Genomic DNA, 20,510 nt, shown 5'->3' on the forward strand with positions numbered 1-20,510 from the left:
AAGTAGTGGTAAACAAGTCAAGGAGGGGGCCGACAAGCCCCTCCACATGAACAGCAACTTTGCACCAATCATATATCCGCTTTAGGCGCGTGGACAGAAGCTGTAAACCAATCATACAGCTATTGCTAGTGCATGCTTATTGCTTGTCTGTATATACTCTGTGTAAGCTCTAATAAAGGGAGAACGACCATACTCATATTGAGACTCATCGTTACTCCGGGTCCGTCCCCCCACTCCGACATGGTTATACTTGCAAGTTTACAGTACAGTTCCACAACGTTATAAATACAATAGAAATGTATAAGAAACATAAAAGAAGCAACAAATATAACATGCACATGAACGCTGAAGCCTACCAATTCATGTAAATTATTTTAAATGACACCGCTGCTGAGTCATAAAACAATGTAACATACAAGGGAGAAAGCAGACAAGTGATAATGAATGCTGGCAATTTATTAGGAACAATTTAGTTCTTTGCCTAGGTTTGCTCTCACAGAGGGAAATGACTTGCTGAAACTAAACTCAGACAGCATATCAAAACCAGAGGGGAAAACGTACTTTTCAGGAACTTGAATTTAACTTGATTGATTCTCATCTCTACAGTAAGACTGAATTATTCTGCAGAGAAGTTCTGGAGGTGGAATTTTTTTTTTGTTTTGCCTAAAATTCATAGAAAACATGAAGGTTTGCACAGGAGCTCAAAATGAATAGGAATAATCCGAACTCATCTCTCTCCTACTTACCAATACCACGATCCTGCCCTGCTCTTCTCAAGGTAGGCCAAAAGGCATAGAGGTTAATTCATGTAAACCTGTTCAGTCTAGCTCTTACATTGGCTAGCTCTTATTCTGCAAACTCTGCAGTTGTAATAACATGAAGCTCAAGGTCTGCTAATTGCTTGAGAATTTATTCAGTTTCTCTGCCTGGTTTTGTACCTAAGCCAAAATCTGCACCACTGCAGCTGCTATTGAAGTTCACTGTTAGCTCAGGTACACCTACAGGAATGACAGGAAATACAGTGTTCCTGGCACCCACAAACTTTTAAAGGAGATGTAGGAGGAAGACCAAACGTGTATTGACATATCATGGTCCATAGTCCTACATCTATTGATGATACAACACACTGCATAGTTGGAGTGCCTGATTCAATGACTTTGTGGTCCATAAATTCCAAAAGAACCTTATTTAGCAAACTGAGTACTGTTGCCAAAAAATTCAGCTGTTTCCTGATACGCTGAAGACTTAGAAAGATATAAGGTGAATATATTTTTCTTTGAATTTTACCTACATGGTCCAGTGAGGAACATCAAAGCTTCTAGTAGGATCAGGCACTGCGTAGTTCTGTGAACTCCTCCTTTGGAAACAAAACTGGTAGTGTGTCAGCATGTAGGCTGTGAACAAAACAAGAGACAGAGAAGGAGTTATTACAGGTTAGCAGACACACGGAAGAGCGGCAGCCATATAAGCCGAAAGGTGTCCTTTGGACAACGGGCAAACAAAACCTATTAATACTTTCTATTCCTGAATTTAATCCCATTTTTTAGATCATAGAGACTTAGTTGAAAGTAACATGTACAACTCAAGCACCTGTGTGTCATACAGATCTGGAGCAGTTGTAATAAGATAGCAATGACAAGCCTGCAGGATGCTCACATCTACCCCAAAGAGTTAAACAAAATCACAGTCATTTCAGTTGACTTTTCAAGCCAAGTGACAAACTGGTATGAGGATAACAGAGCTGATTTCCCAGGCCGATTTGTCTAAGACATCACAAAAGTCTGCAGCAGAGTCAGCAAGGGAAGCAGGATGGTGTGTGCCTCGAATCTGGCATCTCCAGCCGCACAGAGAGCAACGCTGAGACACCACTGCATCACAGGAACAGCTCACTGCAAGGACAGAAAACTTGGCTCACCTTTTTTTCACCAAATGAGATGATGTTCCACTTCATAAGGGAAGAAAATACACATTTACCACCCATGTACATTATCATATGCTGAAGCAGCTCTTCCAGCACAGCTTTGAAACCCATCCACCATTAACCCTGAAGATCTCTTCCCCCTCTAGCAAAACCCTCTCCTGCAAGAGCTCCCTGCTCTCAGCTGGCTCTGTGCAGCCGAGGGGTGCAACGCCTTGGGGTGGAGGTGAGCCCCAGCACCCCCTCACACCAAATGAAAATAACTGAGGCTACGTTTGGGAGAATGAATGGAAAGGAAACAGGTCAAATGAAACATAGCCAGGAAAGAAAGAAAGAACATGCATTATTTGTTTTACAAACAGCGCCACGCAATTCTCAGCAGCTAGGAAGAGCGCTGAACGCTTGTGGCAGTGTTTCATCAGCACGCCCTTTGATACCCTCTTAACCCAGTCCAACCACTACCTGAAGCAACTGGGTGTTTGTTTTCCAAGTATTTACACTGCTACTCAAATGCTCTCTCCATCCCGCTACTCCCAGTATGTACAAGGCAAAAGAAGGGCAGAATAAAGTAAGCTGCCTGCACCTGAGGTCACAAAGTAAAGCAAGCCAAATGCAGGAGGAGCTCAGGAGGTGCTGTGTCACGCTTTTAAAAACAGAAGTTCCAGTTTCAGCCCTTACTTCCAAGGCTGCAGCAGCGAAACGACATCACAGCAACTCACTCATCTATTAAAAATAAGACTTTCATGGCATGTGCCAATTATTTTTTAAACAAAGTCTCTAAAGGTCCTCAGTGGAACTCTTACATGCAGTTACCCATGAAACAGCAACATGAATTCAATACTTAAAAAATTAATTCTGAAGTAATTTGCATACAGAAAGTATAATGGGTGAAAAGTATTTTTCATTTACACTATCAATGCAGAAAAAAAAAAATCTGCCTCATCACCAAAGCCAGTTTCTAGAGTCACTTTTAAGACTGCAAAACCATTCAGAAGGGATGATTCCTTTTATTTAGTTGGGAAATTACAGTTCCTGACAATTAAAACAGGAATTTTAATATCTCTTAATAATTTCCCTCTTATCAAGCTGTTATGGTTTCAATTAGCAATAAACTAATACATTATATTAGTTTTTCAAACTGTACTCAATAAATAGATTACTTCCCTGTAATTATCTGCTATACTTTAATGTTAAACCATTACTATCGAGAATCCAATTTTACTTCCCTATCCATGCAGGTTGTGATTCAGAGCTTTGGAATTCATTGCCCTAATTTATGACTGACTAAGATTCCTCAAAGAAAACTTCTGTCATTCATATACTTAGATACAAAACTAATAAACTCTACTCAGTATGAAAAATAATCAAAAACAATCAAAAACAGTCAACAATTTGGATTATGAAGATCATCAAAGTTAATTTGAAGAAACCATGCAAAAGGTTTATCTATCTGAGGAATTTAAATCCATAACATTTTCAAAATCTGTTTTTCATAGGAGATTAGTAACAATTCCTGCTTCTGGAGGTACATCAAGCCCAGACCTTATCAAGGGAGCAGGACATTAGGACTCTTGGAAAAAAGTATGCCTGCAAAATCAAACCCTCCCACCTGCTGCCTTCCCTCCCCCCCCCCCCCAAAATTATGCTTTTAGAATTGTGATTTTTGAAATTTGATTCTTTTAGAAAATGGAGACTGACTTATTTTATTCAAAGCATTTGGCAGTAGACACTTATAGGTAATAGGACAAGTGCAAAGCACGGTTGCTTTCCCACGAAACACCCAGGATAAAATCAGGGAAGATGGAAACCAGGCTGATTTGGTTTTTACATCTGGCAATAAATGACACTTTCTGTTTGGACCACTCTCTATGCTGGTACGGTTCAGTAGCCCTGCTTTATCCTTTCTGGGAGACTTGTCAAAAGTACCCCAATTATCTGCATGAAATCCTGGATCTATTTAAGCCAGCGGCAGCCGCTCTGAGCTCCGTGGCTACGTGTGTGCTAGTAATATCAGTTCCCGCGGCACTTCTGGGCATTGGCACTCGAGCTATGAAACTGTGGGACCGGTCCTTGGGGGGTTTCAGCGTGGGCCTGGCTCGGGGGGCGGCACGGCCAACGAACTGGGGTTAGGGAGCCTGTGTGCAGCCACGCCACGGACGGGAGCAGGCTGTGGCTTCTGGCACGACAACTACGTATGCTTTAAAAGCTGCTGCTGTCTGGACGGATGGGTACTCGGCATCCCCGGTGCAGAGTTGAAGATCACGTTTTACGACTCATGTGGTTCCCTTCCAGCATTCATAAGAAAGCCTATTTTAAACAAGAAGTCTATCTGCGTGTGGCCTTGTGCTTTTAATTTTAATTCTGTTTTGATGAAATCTTACTTGAATCTACAGTGTCAGAAAGGCAATGAGAATTCCTTGTGTGGAAAGCAGGACTCTGGATGTAGTAATTCCTGCTTTATTTACTCGATAAAAGAAATTTATATATATATTGACCCTGCACCACAAAATTGAATTCCTCTGTTTATACAGAAGTGTATCACAAAGTAGGTTTCTCACTGTCAGAAACGAATTTCACAAAATGATAATATTAAGATGCATATTCATATAAGTGTTCAACAGATAAAGATTATTTCATGGCTGTTTACTGAACTTTGGGGAATTTTTGTCTGGCTGTGAAAAAAATCAATGAAGGTTTCTCAACACTTGTGGAGATATAAAGTTACATATTTATATTTTCTTGCCTAAATAATCTATTAAGAAAAAAATCAACACATCATCAACAGATACTACAAATCATCTTATCATCCTCAAAAATGGCTACAGCTGGCTATGGATACACCTGTGCAGATAAAAGGCAATTCAGTAGTTTTATGGATATAATTCTGATGACTTTACAAAATCAGAAAAAAGGCATATTACAATGTCTACCCTGCGGCTTCTATTTTCAGTGGAATTTAAAGGGCACAAAATCTTTTGATTCTTGAGCTTCACGCGTAGAAAAGTCTGCAAGCTGAAAGAGATATCTTTGACTTGCCCTTTCTTTAACTGTATTGAATTAGAAAGAGGTTAGACTCATTCTAGACAAAGATAGAATTAAAGCTGGATGGTAAGAGATCGTAGAATATTTATAAACTTGAATGTTCCTTACTGATATGGAAGGAAAACATAATATCTAGTTCAGGACAGAATTTCCTGCTGGGAATAGTGCTTTTTGTTGTGGTTGTTGCTTTATTTATTTTCACATTCTTAGGGTTTCTTTTGTTACCTTAAGGAAAAAGTATGTTCATAAAAATAGACTTTTCTTATACTGTCAAAATAAGGAATAAAGCCAGTTTTAAAGTGCAGGCTACCCGCTCAACTCCCAGCCAGCACAGGTCAGAAGTAGGTAAGAGTTTTGAAAAGTTGAGGTACTACAGAAATGTACAGCTTTCTAACTAGAAAACACAATAATGAGGTCATTATCAGTAAAAAGAGCAAACTTGGGCCATGAATTCAGAAGAAACTAGGTGGGGGATCCAAAAACTGCATTAAAACTTAAACAACACTTTTAGAGATCCAAAGAGATATGAAAGTGTTCACATTTTTGATAATTCACTAGAGATGTAGTCTCAAAATTATTCATTGTTTACTCAAAATATTCTCAGTGATGTTATGGGCCTGAACTCACTGCCTGAAGTTTGGAGACTGGACCTGCCAAAAGGACTTTAAAAGGTGCACAAGATTAATTTAAACTGAATGTCTGTTATGAATACAGTTTCTAAGATGAATTGCTTAATGTGCACAGAGATTTCATTGCAATCACTAGCTACTAGTGGTCCCCTCTTTTGAACTCCCAAATAACAGGAGTTTTCTCTTACCTTGGCCCAATATATAGGTAAATACTATTTTTCATGTTGAAATGCTTCAAAAGGATAGATTAAGAAAGAATAGTTCTTGAATATCATATAAATTAGTGGGAAGAAAGAGGCAGAGACTCATTCTACCAACTTTCACTTGAAAGACAGACACTTTAAGGGATGTCTTGTAGTTGCTTGAAACACTAGGTATAAGGATAAATTCTTTCCAAATTGTGTGAACGTCAGCTACATCCCCACAGAACTGAATCCCCTTCTGCATTTCTGAGGTTGTGTTAAAAAATCCCCAAGGCCAAAATAAAAGGATGAATTTACTGTCAAATGGTATTTTGTTCAACTTGCTCAACTTTTAATTGTTTGAGGATGACTGAAAACAATTTCATGGCCCTTTCATCCAGTTTAACTATCCGAGATAAAAACAAATGATTAGCATCCCAAATTTAGACTATGTTCTCACTGAAGAGAAGTTAAGATTCGTACTACTGAATCAGCCAATTCAATTTCAGTTTTTGAATTACTAGGTAAGAAGGCTTTGTCTTGTTTCAAAGGTCTGGGAAATATGGTAAAACAAAATCCAGACATTTCAGATATGATTTTATTTGGTAGCCTCATGTCTCAAAAATTGTTCAGTCTAGACGTATCACATTTGTTTTATTGAAGGATGGTGACTTCAGCATTTTAATGGAAAATTTGAGTGGCTATTCTGAAATTATTCAGTGAGATTTACTCAGTCTCTGTTCAGCCCAGCTTAGTTTAAGTACAAAGCATCTAATAGGAGCACTGAAAATAATCAGTATCACAAGCAGTTAGGAAAAAGGAAAAGAGCTACTAGGATAGTATTTTTCTTTAATTAATTTTTTTTACTTATGTATCTATATAGCTGATATATAATCTTTAAAGCATTTGAAATTTATGAGTGTTTAGATTCTCTTTTAGATTTCAGTTCCTTCAATTCCAGTGCTTACTGATGTGCAACTACAAGTGCCTCTATTAAAAGAAACACACAAACAAATAATTTCTTTAAAACCATAATATGTTAAATGTCATGTTTAACATTACATAACACTACAAGATAATTATGGTTAAATAGATCAAACCAGGAAACTCAGTATTTGCTGTACAGTAACCAGCATTTATAATTTAGGAAGTGGTTCATCCCACCTAACTTTAGATACCTTAATATTCACAGGCATGAACCCCTGAGCTGTACAGACCCTGTATGGTTAATGGAGGAAAGCTGGCACATCAAAGGACTGTTCAATACGACTAGTGTATTTTAGTCGCTGGCCCTAGGATGAGATGAGGTAAGCCCTGGGAGTACCTAATGTTTTCCATCCTTTACACAGTACATCTAATCTGGTCTCACGAATCCCATCCTGAGTGCTCACTTCTCGTGATCCTAAATTAGTATCCATAATAATTGTCTTTGCAAATCTCTTTCATCTGCTGTTTAGTCTATAAATATGCTCATTCATCCAGCCATTTTGAGTCAGATTATTTTCCACCATATATATATATATATATATATATATATATATATATATATATACGCATATATAAAATATATATCCCTTCTCATGGAAGATTGCCTTATCTGAAAAAGATGACCTGGGCAAACATGCTACTCTTTCTTCTGTACAGAGTTTCACTATTAACAGGGGTTATTCAAATGTTTTAAGACAGCCTTGACCACCTTACTGATAGTCTTTTCTCTACCTATCACTGAAATAGAGAAAGAAGTCTACGTTTCCCTATGGTTTTCAGTGTTGCTGATTACTCTTAAACAGAAAAACCCAACTCGTAAAAAATTTCAATATTTCAGGAAATATTCAGATATGTGTCTTGTGTGAAATTTCAGAGAGTAAAGCATAGGTAAAATTTGGAATGATCATATGAGGCAGTTTAACACACTCTGAGTAATATGTTTCCTTATCAGTTGGAAGCAGATGGAATTCCCTTAAAAGAGATGGCAATTCTATTAATGGGAATGTGCTGTGTGGTCATTGGGGTACCCAAGTTAAAAGTGTCCAATAACTTGGTGTTTCCTAACTACGCATCATTTATAATATAGAGAAAATCACAGAAATCATTAATTTCCTTCTAAACTCCATTTTCTTATGAAATATATATGTCTTTACTCAACAATTGTCTTAAAGAAACTTCTGATGAGGAATTATGGGGTTAGTAAAGATGTTTATAAGGACAGAAAGCAGATCAGTTTTTGGCAAGACATGCAATAACCTCCCACACTTATCTATCAAAATTCATTCTAATACATCACAAAAAGTTGATAGTATGTATATGTAAACCTTAAACAATCCCCTAAATGAACCTAGACAGTGGCTGCAATGAAGCCTTCACATTCAAACACATAAAACTATGTCTCTGGGCCAAGAAAAAGCGTTATGAAATGTTAAATATTAGACTCCTTCTGCGTTGAAGAGCTACAGAGTACAGACGCAACAGCTGTAATTGCACATGCTTGAATTTAACCAAAGAAGTTTCACTAAATCCATTTGGGGAACTGAAGAAATCACTTTTTTTTTCCTTTTGAATTAAAGAGTAATTTAAAATCCTCACAACTCTGAAAAGGACTGGTAAGTATAAAATTGCAGAAATCCATGCTTCTTGCAAGCCAGAACGAATATGTGACCTTTTAAGGTGATATAACATAATGTGTGTGTGACATTAGGACCACCAATGCGAACAAAAACCAACGTGTTTGCATTGCACTGCAGTGACCAGGAGCGTTGGACCAAGGCAGGTGGCAGGGTCCTAGGGCTCAGCCAGAGCCTGAACTCCTGCAGACCTCATGTGACACTGTGGTGGAAGATGTCCCCTGTCTAGAGGAGGGACTTGAGCACATCTCCGAAGAAGACCTGTAGGCTGATTTTTGTGCCTGAGGCTCTTTGCCAGGAGCCCCCAGGGTGCAGCACCAAGGGCTACCCCCACCTGCCTGCAGCTGGGACTTCCCCAGCAGGGTGAGGGACACGCTCCTGTCATCCAGGGAGACGCCGGCTTGGCGACGCCAGACATACCTTATCTATCTGTTCTCTACATACTGTGGTAACAACACTTTGCAATAATTCAGCTATTTTAGTACATGAAACTCATAAAAACCTCATCTGTCAGGAAGGCTGCTTTTGTACTCCTCAAAGAGAACCACAGTTGTTTGGCATGATACTGGGCAATTTATTCATCTAGAATTTATCTCAAAAAAATCCCTAGAAAAACAAACAACTTCCTTATCAGCTTCAACCTGAATCTTAACTTTATCAGTTTTCAACAATTTTTGTTATGAAATTACTTTAAGAGTCTTTGTCATGTGCTTAATTAAATGATATTCTGCCTAATCAAATATTGTTCTTGTACAGTTCTTTAGTAAAGAGAATCCAACAACAACAAAATCAAGGTTTGCATACTAAAAAAAACACAGGCAGAAGAAAGTACATACCTGCTGAATTCAAAGATAAAGATTAGTGATAAAATTATAAAACCAACTGCAACTAAGTTTAGAAATATTTGCCAGGCTATTATTCATACATGAAGGTTATTCTGACGCATGACATTTTGGGGATGCTTCTGAATAGGGATTATGATTCTTTATGAAGGCAAAATCAAGGCTGGGCAAAAACACATCAAACCTTCAGATTAAATCAAACAACTCCATTAGAAATACAAAATTATTATTTTGGATGTAAAAGAGTTTCACTGGAAAGGCAGAGTCTTGTTCTTTTAACTAACATAATGCATCATTTCTACCTCCCCAAAGTCTTTTGCTCTTTACAGTGGTTTAGCAATTCTTATTCATGCATGGTGCCTAGAATTGGTTGGTCTTTGGTGGACTAGGTTCAAAATTAACTCCCAAATGTTACAGGTCCATATAGTAGGAAATACACAACTAGTTAGTATGGAGCACATACTGAGACTTCGTTTTTATGCTTCGGTTATCCAGGAACTGGCAGTTTATACGACTTGAGAGCTGCTGCTCTCTTTGATGCCAACATCCAAAGGAACAGTTTGTCAGTTTAAACATTAGGTGCATAAAAGGGAAACCTGCAGTTCTTTATACCAAAGCCTAATTGTACTTAAGCCCCGGGACTGAATACATATTACATCATCATCTACGGTAACACAAACCAGTGTAGGCAAAGCTGCTGATTTTGACTTTGAACTAAAATTTCTCATTGCTAAAAATGCAATGTATTGCTAGCCAATTTTCTACATTATTGTGAACATGCAGGCAGGGAACGGCGCTGATGAGAAGTGTTCTCTGTGAGGATATACTCCTGACCTCATTTGGGAGCAAATCGTAAGTAAACTTTAGTAGTGTAACATGCTTTTACTAATGTCTGTAATGTTAACCTTTCTATTGTAGATTATGTGTAGCGTAGCTTTCTGTGTAGCTGAAGTTAAGGTTCTATTATTAATTTTGTATTAAATCCATGTACAGAAACTGAGTATTGAAAAGAGCAGCTCAGCAATTTCTTTTCCTACTAATACATTGTAATTCATTTAAATATATACATAAACTAAAAATCTAACCAGCTTTTGGTTGGGGGTGGGGGGAGAGGGGAGAAAAAATATGATACATGGGAAGGAAACTTTTAATTAATTTTTCTACAAAAAGGATACTTTCTAAAAATAAAGACAACCTCCCCCGAAGTTAAATTAAGAAGTGACTTTTAAAATAATTAGTCCTTTTGCCAAAAAAAAAGAAAAAACCTACCTATCTCCAATATAATTGCCAAGTACCTTTCAAACAATGATAGCTGCAGACTCACTGAAAATGCCGCTAACAAAAGCAACAGAGTTAACACAGGTGTGCAAAGGAGCAGTTTGCTCAATTTGAGCAGATAAATGTCAGAGAGACACTTGAAAAACTACAGAGGAAAACTGAGAACAAGGTGCTGGTTGTCAGGCTCTAGGAGGGCTTATACTCTAGTGTTGGAAATATGGAAACAAACACATGGGCTCTCTGCTGACAACACGCCCTCGTCCTGGAGATGCACCGGCTTCATCATGGGTTTGAGGGTGGGGGGCAAAGAGGCAAACGTTTTAATGCTGGTAGACCTCTAGGGGGCACGTACCATCTACACATATTTTGTGCACCAGGAACAACACAACCGGCTTGCTTTGTTTTTGCTGGTAGGAAAGAGGCAATGTTCACCTCACAGTCTGGCAGTCGGAAAATTATACAGGGTAGCAATGATATTTATTTAACTGAGAAGTTTGGATTCTTTCTTCATTTTTAGAAACCAGAGAGTCAAATACATCAGAGTTTAAATTAATCCAGCCAGGCAGAAAACATTTATGGTGCATACATGCCCCAGTCTCATACACTGAGATACACTGACAGTTTCTAAAGATAACAACCCTGACTTGAGGTCGCTGTGTAGCACCATATGCTGTGATGAAAATCACAATTTAGTCAACAAATCAGATTCATAAAATTACAAACTATATCATGACATCCCCATGTCTTTACTAAATACTTTACTAAAACTAGAAAGACACGCCAGGGGAAATAAACCCCTGGCCTTGTTATCACGTTTTAACTCTTCTGCTTGGGTAATAAAGGTTTGGTTTTGCACAGGATTTATTTATTAATTCTGAGTGTTGCAAGAAGCTAGTAATTGATTAATCTGAATAATGGACTAAGTAGTGGACAGTAACACTTGTTGATAACATATGTTTACTCAGATGAGTTAATATGAGTAAATTACTGTGAATAACTCCAGAAGAAGTATATACAATCAGTTAAAATTTGTGATATATGAGATGAAACCCTGAGATGTATACAAAGAGTGACTATGGAATGAACAGAATGACCTATAAACTGGCCAGGATGGAGACTGCATGGTGCATATGGGAAGCTACGTACACTGTACATAGGCCTGAGAGTCCATGGGCAATACCGCTAGAACAGGCATTTTTCATTAACTCATGATAGTCTCCCCTCTGATGCAGTACTGATTTGCTACTCCATGATTTTATAGGTCATTATAGTAATGGAAGTGCTGTCATCCAGACAAAATGTAAATGTACGTATTTCCCTTCAAAACTGACAGTAGCCCTAGCAGCATTTTCTAGCTGGGATAAGCATATTTTTGCCTATACACATTTCCTTCTGTATTTTAAATTCAATTCAAAGAGTGGTAGTATTGTTTCTATAGATTCACGTGCAATACTCACAGCAGAAGTGATGTACCCTAAAGCGTAATGATTCTAGTTTTCCTGTATATATAGCTTTCACAGTGATGATTTGTGAAGCAATGAAAATGATGGGGGTTTTTTGGTAGATGATTTGAGTGGAGACGATGTCGGTTTTTAAATATTCAAGAAAAACAAGATGCCTCAGGAACTGGAGAGTGGATTTGTATCTGTTTTCTTTCTTTCTTACAGGCAGAGGTGAAAGTATCCTGAAATTCCATTTTCCTCTTCCAGCAAAGCTTAACCACACTAAACCTATCTCAAGGTGATGTGAACCAATACTGCCAACAATACTAAAAATTTTCAGATATCTAGTTATTAGGTTCTGGACAAAAATGACTTTAAGCCAATAATCAGATTTGTGAGTAAGAAGGAAAATCCCTAGGTTGGATTGTCAGGGACTGGAGGTTTTGCTTTTGTTTATTATTGTCTTTCCTTAAAATGTGGGGTAGAGTGTGTTCCCTAGGAATATGTTTAATTTAACATATTTTCTGCTTCTGCAGGCACTTAAGCTATTGAAGGCAATTGCCTTCATTTCTGCTGTTCTCTTCCCAAGTCATCTTGTAATTGTGGCTTTTGAACGTGACTTACCTGTAAGGTCTTCTGTGGCCCACGAGAGCACCTGAGTAAAATGTTCTATGAAACTTCATTTACCGAACGACTGCAATTTTGGGGAACAATCCTTAAAAACACAGGTGCTTCCGTTCCTATGGCACACAATCACATTAGCTTTATGTTTCTGCTGAAGGAATGCAATTCAAGACTTAATAACAATATTGAATTGCATAATTAATTTAGAGGCATTAGAGAGCACACCAAGATGTATTGAGACAATTAAGATCTTTAGCCATGTTGCCTTATGATGGTTGTTGCCTCTGGAAGGCAACGTAACATTAGCATACAATCAGCCCAACCAAGGGGTCTCACTGGGATAAGATTTTAAATTACCTAATAAAGACTTTACAGACAAAAATTCTGTGCTCATCTTCATGGGTTTATGAGACAAGCAAGGTCCTGATTTGTTACATGAAATTACAGAAGTTACATATTTAGTTTATATTACAGAAAATGAGACAGAAAGCTCAGGTATTTGTCCAAATGCAGTAAGAGAGATAATATGAAAGCCGGAGTTAAAACCCCCATGGCTGAGCTCAGATAGCAGTCTCCTATCAGTATAATGAAATGCCAATGCAGAACACCCAACACACCTTCTCATTTTTTTCCTCAAAAAAAAAAAAAAAAAAAAGGCAGGCCAATATGGGTAATTTCTCATTGAACTGACCTCAGGAAGAATGATACCACTCCAGTGACAGAAAAATGATAACTGTATCAGTTCTTAAAAACATTACGGCTTCTCTGTCAGTAATTTCCCTATGAATCAATTTTGCAGAGGTGTAGGAAATGCCCTCAAGAGGGCTGTTGATCCTGCTACTTATTTTGGTCTGATGTGAATCACCCTTTGCAGTAGTCTCTCTCTCCATGACCAAAGAAAAACCCCAATGGTTAATTTATATTAAACACCCAACACCTGGACAGATAACATTAGGCAAGTTGGATTCCACCCAAAACTACATCAAGAGTCAGAATCAAAATCTCTCCTTTTCCTTCTCATAAGGCAGTGACACGGTCAAGATCTGAGGATCTTCTGAACCAGCTAATATCATCCTCTTTACAACCATCTGGAGATGGTCTATAATCTGTTGATTGCTAAACTAAACTTCTGGAGCTCATATCCAGTCTGGCAAAGCAACAGAGCTAACAGTAATTCCTATATTTCTACCTGATTTATTTGACTGTTGTTCAGAGGACAACATTTCTGAATGGAAATTAGACATTGAGAAGGTATAACGGAAAAATGAGTATGAGGTCACATACTGGAACAGTTACACATGTATGTCTTTTTTATAATACCTCCCCCTGCCCATCTTCATAAGCTTAACTCAGTAGAGAAATTGGTTCGTTTCCTGATTCATAACTGAACTATGGCTTTGCCATGAACTCTAACATGGACATCAAGCTGTTGAACGGAGCCCTGAAGTAGAGTAGTGAGCAAGGTAGTCAGCAAGTAGTGAGCACGTCTGCTCCAATTCCTCCCTTGCTCCAAAAATAATGCATCCCGTAACACTCACTCATAGGAAAGATGGTGTCCTGACATTGATTAGAGTACTATGAGAGCACAAAGCTACGCCGCCGCCCTTTCAGCACCCTTGTTGACACTTTGCTATCAGCATAAGGGGCTTGCTGGTCCTGCATACCTCCTCCCCTATTCTGTAACCCTTGCTAAAAAACAGTTCAGCTCTGATAGGCATTAAGGCATACTTTGTGCTCTCTCATTCCTTTAAACTGTGCTACCAGGCAAGTAAATACATTGCTTACAGACAAGCAGAGGAGCTGCTCCAACTCTGAACATTATCCTATTCCTATAGTTATCCGTCTCATCAGAAAGAAATTGTCTATATGCGCTTTTTCCAGTTTAGGAATCAGGTCATAATTTTTCTCTCCATTAAGGCAATGGAAGAAATCCAGTGTCAACCCCCAGAAAATGGAAAAAAGGTAAAAGGGAAGCAAACATTTCTAATTGCTTAATATCAGACCCATTCTGGAAGAACTGGAAGAAAGCTGACAACCATACAGTTGTCTTAGATGGAGCTAATTAAATGGAAATATCATTTCAAACAACAGGCTGGTTACGTTTTAATACTTAGTTGTTTTCAAGGACAGTCTTTCTACCTTTCAATAGTTAAATAAATTCCATCTGCAAAACTTTTTTCCTTAATATGTAACTTCAAACAAACAAAATTTTCAAGCCCCTACTACATGTATGGTTACACAGTACAAGAATAACTCTTCCTCAGCTCAGTGAACAAAGGGAACTACTGGGAACATTTTAATAAGCCTGTAAATCCAAAAAGCAGTATGAAATTATAAAAAGTGTACTGATGCCTCAAATACTGTTATAGATGCATTAGACGTAAACATGTCACCTATTTAAAAGGATACTACAGTGTGCTTTGAATGAAAAGAAAGCAGAGTAAGGGCACACCTAGCAGTCCAGTGATTCAAGCTCCCAAGTGGGTACGCCTTTATCCAGATGAAACTGTTTTCCTACTTCAGGTAGAGAGAATGGCTGTTGACTGTTTGTGTGCAGGTTTAAATAAGATGCATTTCAAAGTAATGTTAGCAGGGAGAGAGATTTGCTCTGGCGCAGAGAACAGAATTTTATAATGGACATGACTTTGACAATTGCTTTTAAGTGAAATAAGCCTATCTATTCAGAGCAGTCTAGAATTTAAATGACGTGGTAAATTCATGATGCCCTCTCCAGTGAATCAGTCTGCAATCAGTCTGTGGCTGTTTACTTTAGACAAGACCTTTTCTTTATTATTTTATACACTGATGAAGAAGCATGTGCCTTGATTCCTTGGGGGTGGGAGCATAGCTCTTCTCTGACCAAAAGTTCTTCATAGTTTGTTTCTCACCCTTCCAATGGTGCAACAGTATCCACTTACCCAACTATAGGGCAGATTTCCTGGGTTTTACACAGCATCTTCTCACAATTCAGAGCCTTGCTACTCCAAAAATTTGTGAAATTATTTGCTGGAACTCAAGTTTCTTGGTGCAGTACATGCTGATGTGAAACGTGCTCACTGCCACAAAGGACCACCCAACTTTCCACATGCCTTATGGTTAAGCAGCACATTTGATTTACACCATATATTTGCAGTATTCAGCTGAATAATAATCTGCATTTTTGGAATCTGCAGCAAGATACAATGCACAGATCACTTCAAATCAAAAGGGCACTTAGAGGGGAAGCAGCATATAAGAGGCCAAGAAGCCACTAAATCATGCAAGTACCTCAGAAGTTCTTCCAACGTTTCTAGCCCAACTGCCTGAGAAGCCCATTGAGAACCAGATGTTAGAAAATATCTTGCAAGAACTTGCCGTTTGCATCCAATGATCTCTGTGACTGCCATCCAAAACGGGGGGAAAAAAGGGGGAGGAACCCTTTGATGTGACAGAGTTGTATCCTGATCAAATGATTTACAAGAGTATTTGAAGCAAGAGATGAATATAAATGGGTAACTAATGATGGACAGCATGTTTGCTAACAAAACCTAAACATATTTTAGCAAGGAAAATACAGTTTTATAATCTTGCAAATTAGTTAAGAGATTTTTCCCATAGCTTAAGTGTAACTTGTCTGTAAATGTTATAACGAGCTGCCTTTTGTTACTACGGCAAGACACACGTAGCTAATTTCTGTGCCATGAATTTCAGAGTGATGCATGAATAGCTGGAATATTAAACGTGATGGAAATAATTTATTCTTCCTTTGCACTACTCTTGTGTTTTATTTTATAATATCAACAGACTTTTTTTCCTTCACTTGTGCCTGGGGGTACATATCTCTACTGTTCCTGAAATTCCTTAATTGGTTTACAAGCAGTCAACTTAAATGAACAGTGAAATTGATAGACTAATGACTTATTTTGAAAATTCAAGATGATTTTTTGTTCAACCAGGAGAAATAATACATATAAACGTGTACATATGTTTAAAAGACCTTTCTTAATCGACTCTCTTCACCTATTTTTGCATATTTTCTAAGATTTGATAAAAACTGATAAAAAAATATGTATTTCTAGGGAACTGCTTCTGAATTCTGAAGTTCACGGATCTAAACTGAGTAATTTGTGTAAAATTATCTTAAAGTCATTAACTGTATAAGAACCTCATTGGTTCATGTTCCTGACAGGAACAACTACTACAGAAAGCAAAGACTGACACACATTTTCTATCCTGAGAGCATCCCTAGAGCAGAAGCATCCTATATTAGCTCCTCTTACGCAGTATCAGCCATGTATTAGCTCCAGTTTACCTTCAGTCTGGACTAGATTCAGGCTGGAGGACTCTTCTGGCCTCAAAAGCAGGTAGAGGTGAATGGAGAAACTAGGAACAGGCAGAAAGGAAAGTGGTCTGAGCACACTTAGCCTTGGGTAATTTGTCTCTTTACAAGTTCCCAGAGATATACGCTGACTGAAAGGAGGAGACAGTCCCTAATCCGTGCACTGCCCTTGAACCAGGATTCCCATCAAAATTTTACTCATCCTCCCTGAAACAATCGGATAACCTCCCCTTTGAATCCTGACTTCAAAGCAATCAAAATTTTGGATTCAAGTAAGTTGTCTGATTATATACCTAATCTAATAAAAATGTGATTTCATTACGACGAGTATTTTCCTATGAAGTGTGATGATTCCTTTGGAACCTTTCCTGTTCCAAGGAAGCCTGAGATGGTCATTAAACTCTGACAGCCTAAAGAGCACATCCCAGTATTTATCAAATCTTACTCCAGCTCTTGGAAGATAAGATGAAAGTATACAGTTACTTGTCGGGCTCAAGAGTTATGGCAGTCTAAAATGCATAGTACTTTACTTGGTGACAGATTTCTAGTCTTTGGGTTTAGGGTTATATAGAATTTAGAAAACTTCAGAAAGGACACTTCAGAAAACAAACTAAGTAAACAAAAACAGCCAGTGTTTTCTAAAGAGACAGCTGAAATGGTCCTGCTATGTAAACAAAAGGAAAATTATGAAAGGAGTTGGAAGGGAAACATCTCCAATTTTTGTACTAGAGTCAGCACAAAACATAGGTGGCTTCTACATGCCATTGCACTGCAATTGACAGCAAAATCTGGCCAGTATTCTCAAAAGAAGCCCCCCCGCCCCACCAAACAACACAGACACACACAAAACCTTTGCGCCATAGATGTTTGCATGCAGTATTACAGGCTATTTAAGCCTCTGTTGAAAAATGTGCTTGGATTTCGGGTCCAGCATTTTCTCTGTGACACTCTGTGCTGTTTCTTCTCTCTGATTACGTTTTATAGCAAACCTAATTCAGTGCGCCTTTCCCGTGAGGATGCTCACGCCAAATCCAGTGATCAGCTGGTGGCTGACTCGCCCACCACAGTGAGCCCTGTAGCAACAATCCACCCCTTTTCCTCCCCAAATGAAGTAGCATATAATGTTCAAAGAATATTAGGAGAAGAAAAGCTATTCTTCTGCCCCCCCTGTTTCTTTCCCTGCTACCGAGATGCTCTCTGCTCCTTTTCCTTCTTCCCACTGGATCTCTTTTCTCCGACCTGCCTCTCTCTTTTAGATATTTCCTGATCTTGATTGTTTTGATCAAGATTGTTTTTTCCTCTTGATCCTTTTTCCAGCACCGAATAGTATTTGAACTGCTGCATCAATGAAGTGCCATGGCAGTGTGGAACTTTATGATGCTTAAATGGGGTATTTGAATCCTTTTTGTCGTGACTTTGTTAAATTATACTTTAAACTTTTGCATTATGAATTGGACTTTTCATGGGGATTTTGGAAGACGGTGGGGAGTGTGAAGGTAGAATTTACTTTTCCAGTATATAGTTGGAATAATTTCTTCCTGCATGTTCCCGTAGGAGGGACGTTAAGGAGAGCATGAAGCTTGTGATGAGGCACCCTTTTAGCTGGGAGCAAAATTATGGGAACCTGCAAGGAAAATTCCTGGGAATTAGTGTTGGGATCAGCAGAGGGAAGAGAAATTAAATCAAAAAATTGTAAAATTTACTTAGAAAAAAATATATATCTATAGATTTTTAATATTTTATAATACAATATTTGAATAGAAACCCAGATAGGCTATTTGCTTTCACACTCCTATTGGAAAAATGAAGAAAGCAAAAAACCACAAAAGTTTCAGTTCCTAGGATTCTTTTTTTATCTTCTTTGGAAAAATAAATGACTCAGTCATTTATTCATTTATTCCCAGTTACAGGGAATATATCCACTTTGTCAGATGGCAAAATGATAAATCTTGACAGGATATTTCAATTTCTAAGAATTCTATTTTATTCACAGAAAAACAGAGATCTAGAAATTAGTATCTATTGGCAAGGAAAGGCTCTTCAGCAAGAGCAAGATATCCAAGTGGATCAGAAGGTACTATCAGGTCTCATTAAAATGTCTAGAAAAATTTATTTCCAAAGGAAGTTACAAATTCAGTGAGTTGGCCTCTAAAATCTTATGGAAGAGACAAAAAACCAGGAGAAAGCTCTGAAACAGCAAGAAGAGCTATCTGACATTTTTCCTAGGAGTCTTCTGACATTTCACTTCATCTTTTAGGCTGCAGTTTTATACAGTTATGCCCTTGGGTGAATATTTCCGTTTTCGTTCACAAACGTGAAAATAAATCTAAGCCTCACAGCTGTAGACAAACACTGAGCCATAACAGATAGACATAACACCACATCTCATTTTTAGTTTTCGAAAGAAACTACATGATTTTGGGGAGCCTACTTCATTATTCTGAATATTAGAGTTGGGAAATTCTGGGAAAATTAATCTAAAACACTGAAAAGAGCTCATGGAAAGGAAACTAAAAGGGAAAGGAAGATTGGTTGAAGCCTCACTCTGACAGAGAGATGGAGGAATGTGCTTCTAAAGTGAGGTTGAACAGAGAGAAGATTATTTTGTTCTGACATCTTTTTCTGAAGAACATGTCTTGCTTATATGGACAGCAAGGTACGAACTTTAGTAACTACGAACAACCACGGGAAGATAAGGCACTGGGTCATACACAAAACTGGAACAGTAAGCTACACCTACTCAGTTCTTTCTAGTTATTGCCAATCTTTCAGGTGGCAACATTGCTGGCAATCAAAAATACAGGGAAGTATTACATTTTTCTGTAAACCGAAAATTAAAGATGTATAATTGTTTGTTAAACTTTAGCACTATTTCCGTAGATAGCTGCAAATTAGAGTTAGAAGTTTCACATCATTACAAAGGTGACTAGGTTTTGGCAACTATTGAACAGAAGAAAGTCTAGAGAAGAACTGACTCCCTACATCCACTTTTGCCATATTTTGCTAAAGATTTACATGCTCTGAAGAGCTTTAAGTTGTTTGGTTACACAATGAACAGGTAACTTAATTGTGGTCTACTCCATGTTTTAATAAGTGTAAGGTAAACTCAACAGAGTTTTACCAGAATAAATTTTCCAGTAGTGTCTCTCCCAAAGATCTTTTAGCATCTGAACTAGATTAGCATCAGTACTCTAGTGAGTCTGTTATTCCATGCAAGTAAAGCTGCTGTAAGAAACAAAATAAGCGGAAACCCTCCCAACCATAAGTAGTGGGGCAAATCCTGTGCAAAAAAGCACAAGTTGTTGGCATTTACTTCCGATGCTAGTTCCATACGATGGTGAACTTCCAAACTCTGAAATTTCAATACTAATGCAAATTAAATTAATAAGATACTTAGAGTTTTTATGAAGTCTAAGTCAGAAATTTTATTTGAGAAAAACAAGTCCATTTGTCATATCAGTGAATGACTTTTTTTTACATACGAATGACATTTTTTTGAATGACATTTTTTAAAGTGTATTAAATCATTTAACCAGAAGATACCATTGATACAATTTATTTCTATGGAAAATTGATATGTTGTTATTGATATGTTGTGATTGATAGTATCAACT

At 37.9% G+C, this 20,510-nt stretch overlaps 1 protein-coding gene across 1 annotated transcript in view; it reads right to left on the reverse strand.

Moving 5' to 3' along the window:
• The window catches only part of CHRM3 (cholinergic receptor muscarinic 3), a 197,227-nt gene that overhangs the window by 132,026 nt on the left and 44,691 nt on the right, over window positions 1–20,510 (reverse strand). The window contains exon 2 of the mRNA XM_013943963.2: window positions 1,288–1,394. Coding sequence (XP_013799417.2) covers window positions 1,288–1,310 — 23 coding nt within the window. The 5' untranslated portion in view covers window positions 1,311–1,394. The remainder of the gene's footprint in view (window positions 1–1,287; window positions 1,395–20,510) is intronic.

This window comes from Apteryx mantelli, chromosome 3, assembly GCF_036417845.1.
Source record: "Apteryx mantelli isolate bAptMan1 chromosome 3, bAptMan1.hap1, whole genome shotgun sequence".
Taxonomy (NCBI): domain Eukaryota; kingdom Metazoa; phylum Chordata; class Aves; order Apterygiformes; family Apterygidae; genus Apteryx; species Apteryx mantelli.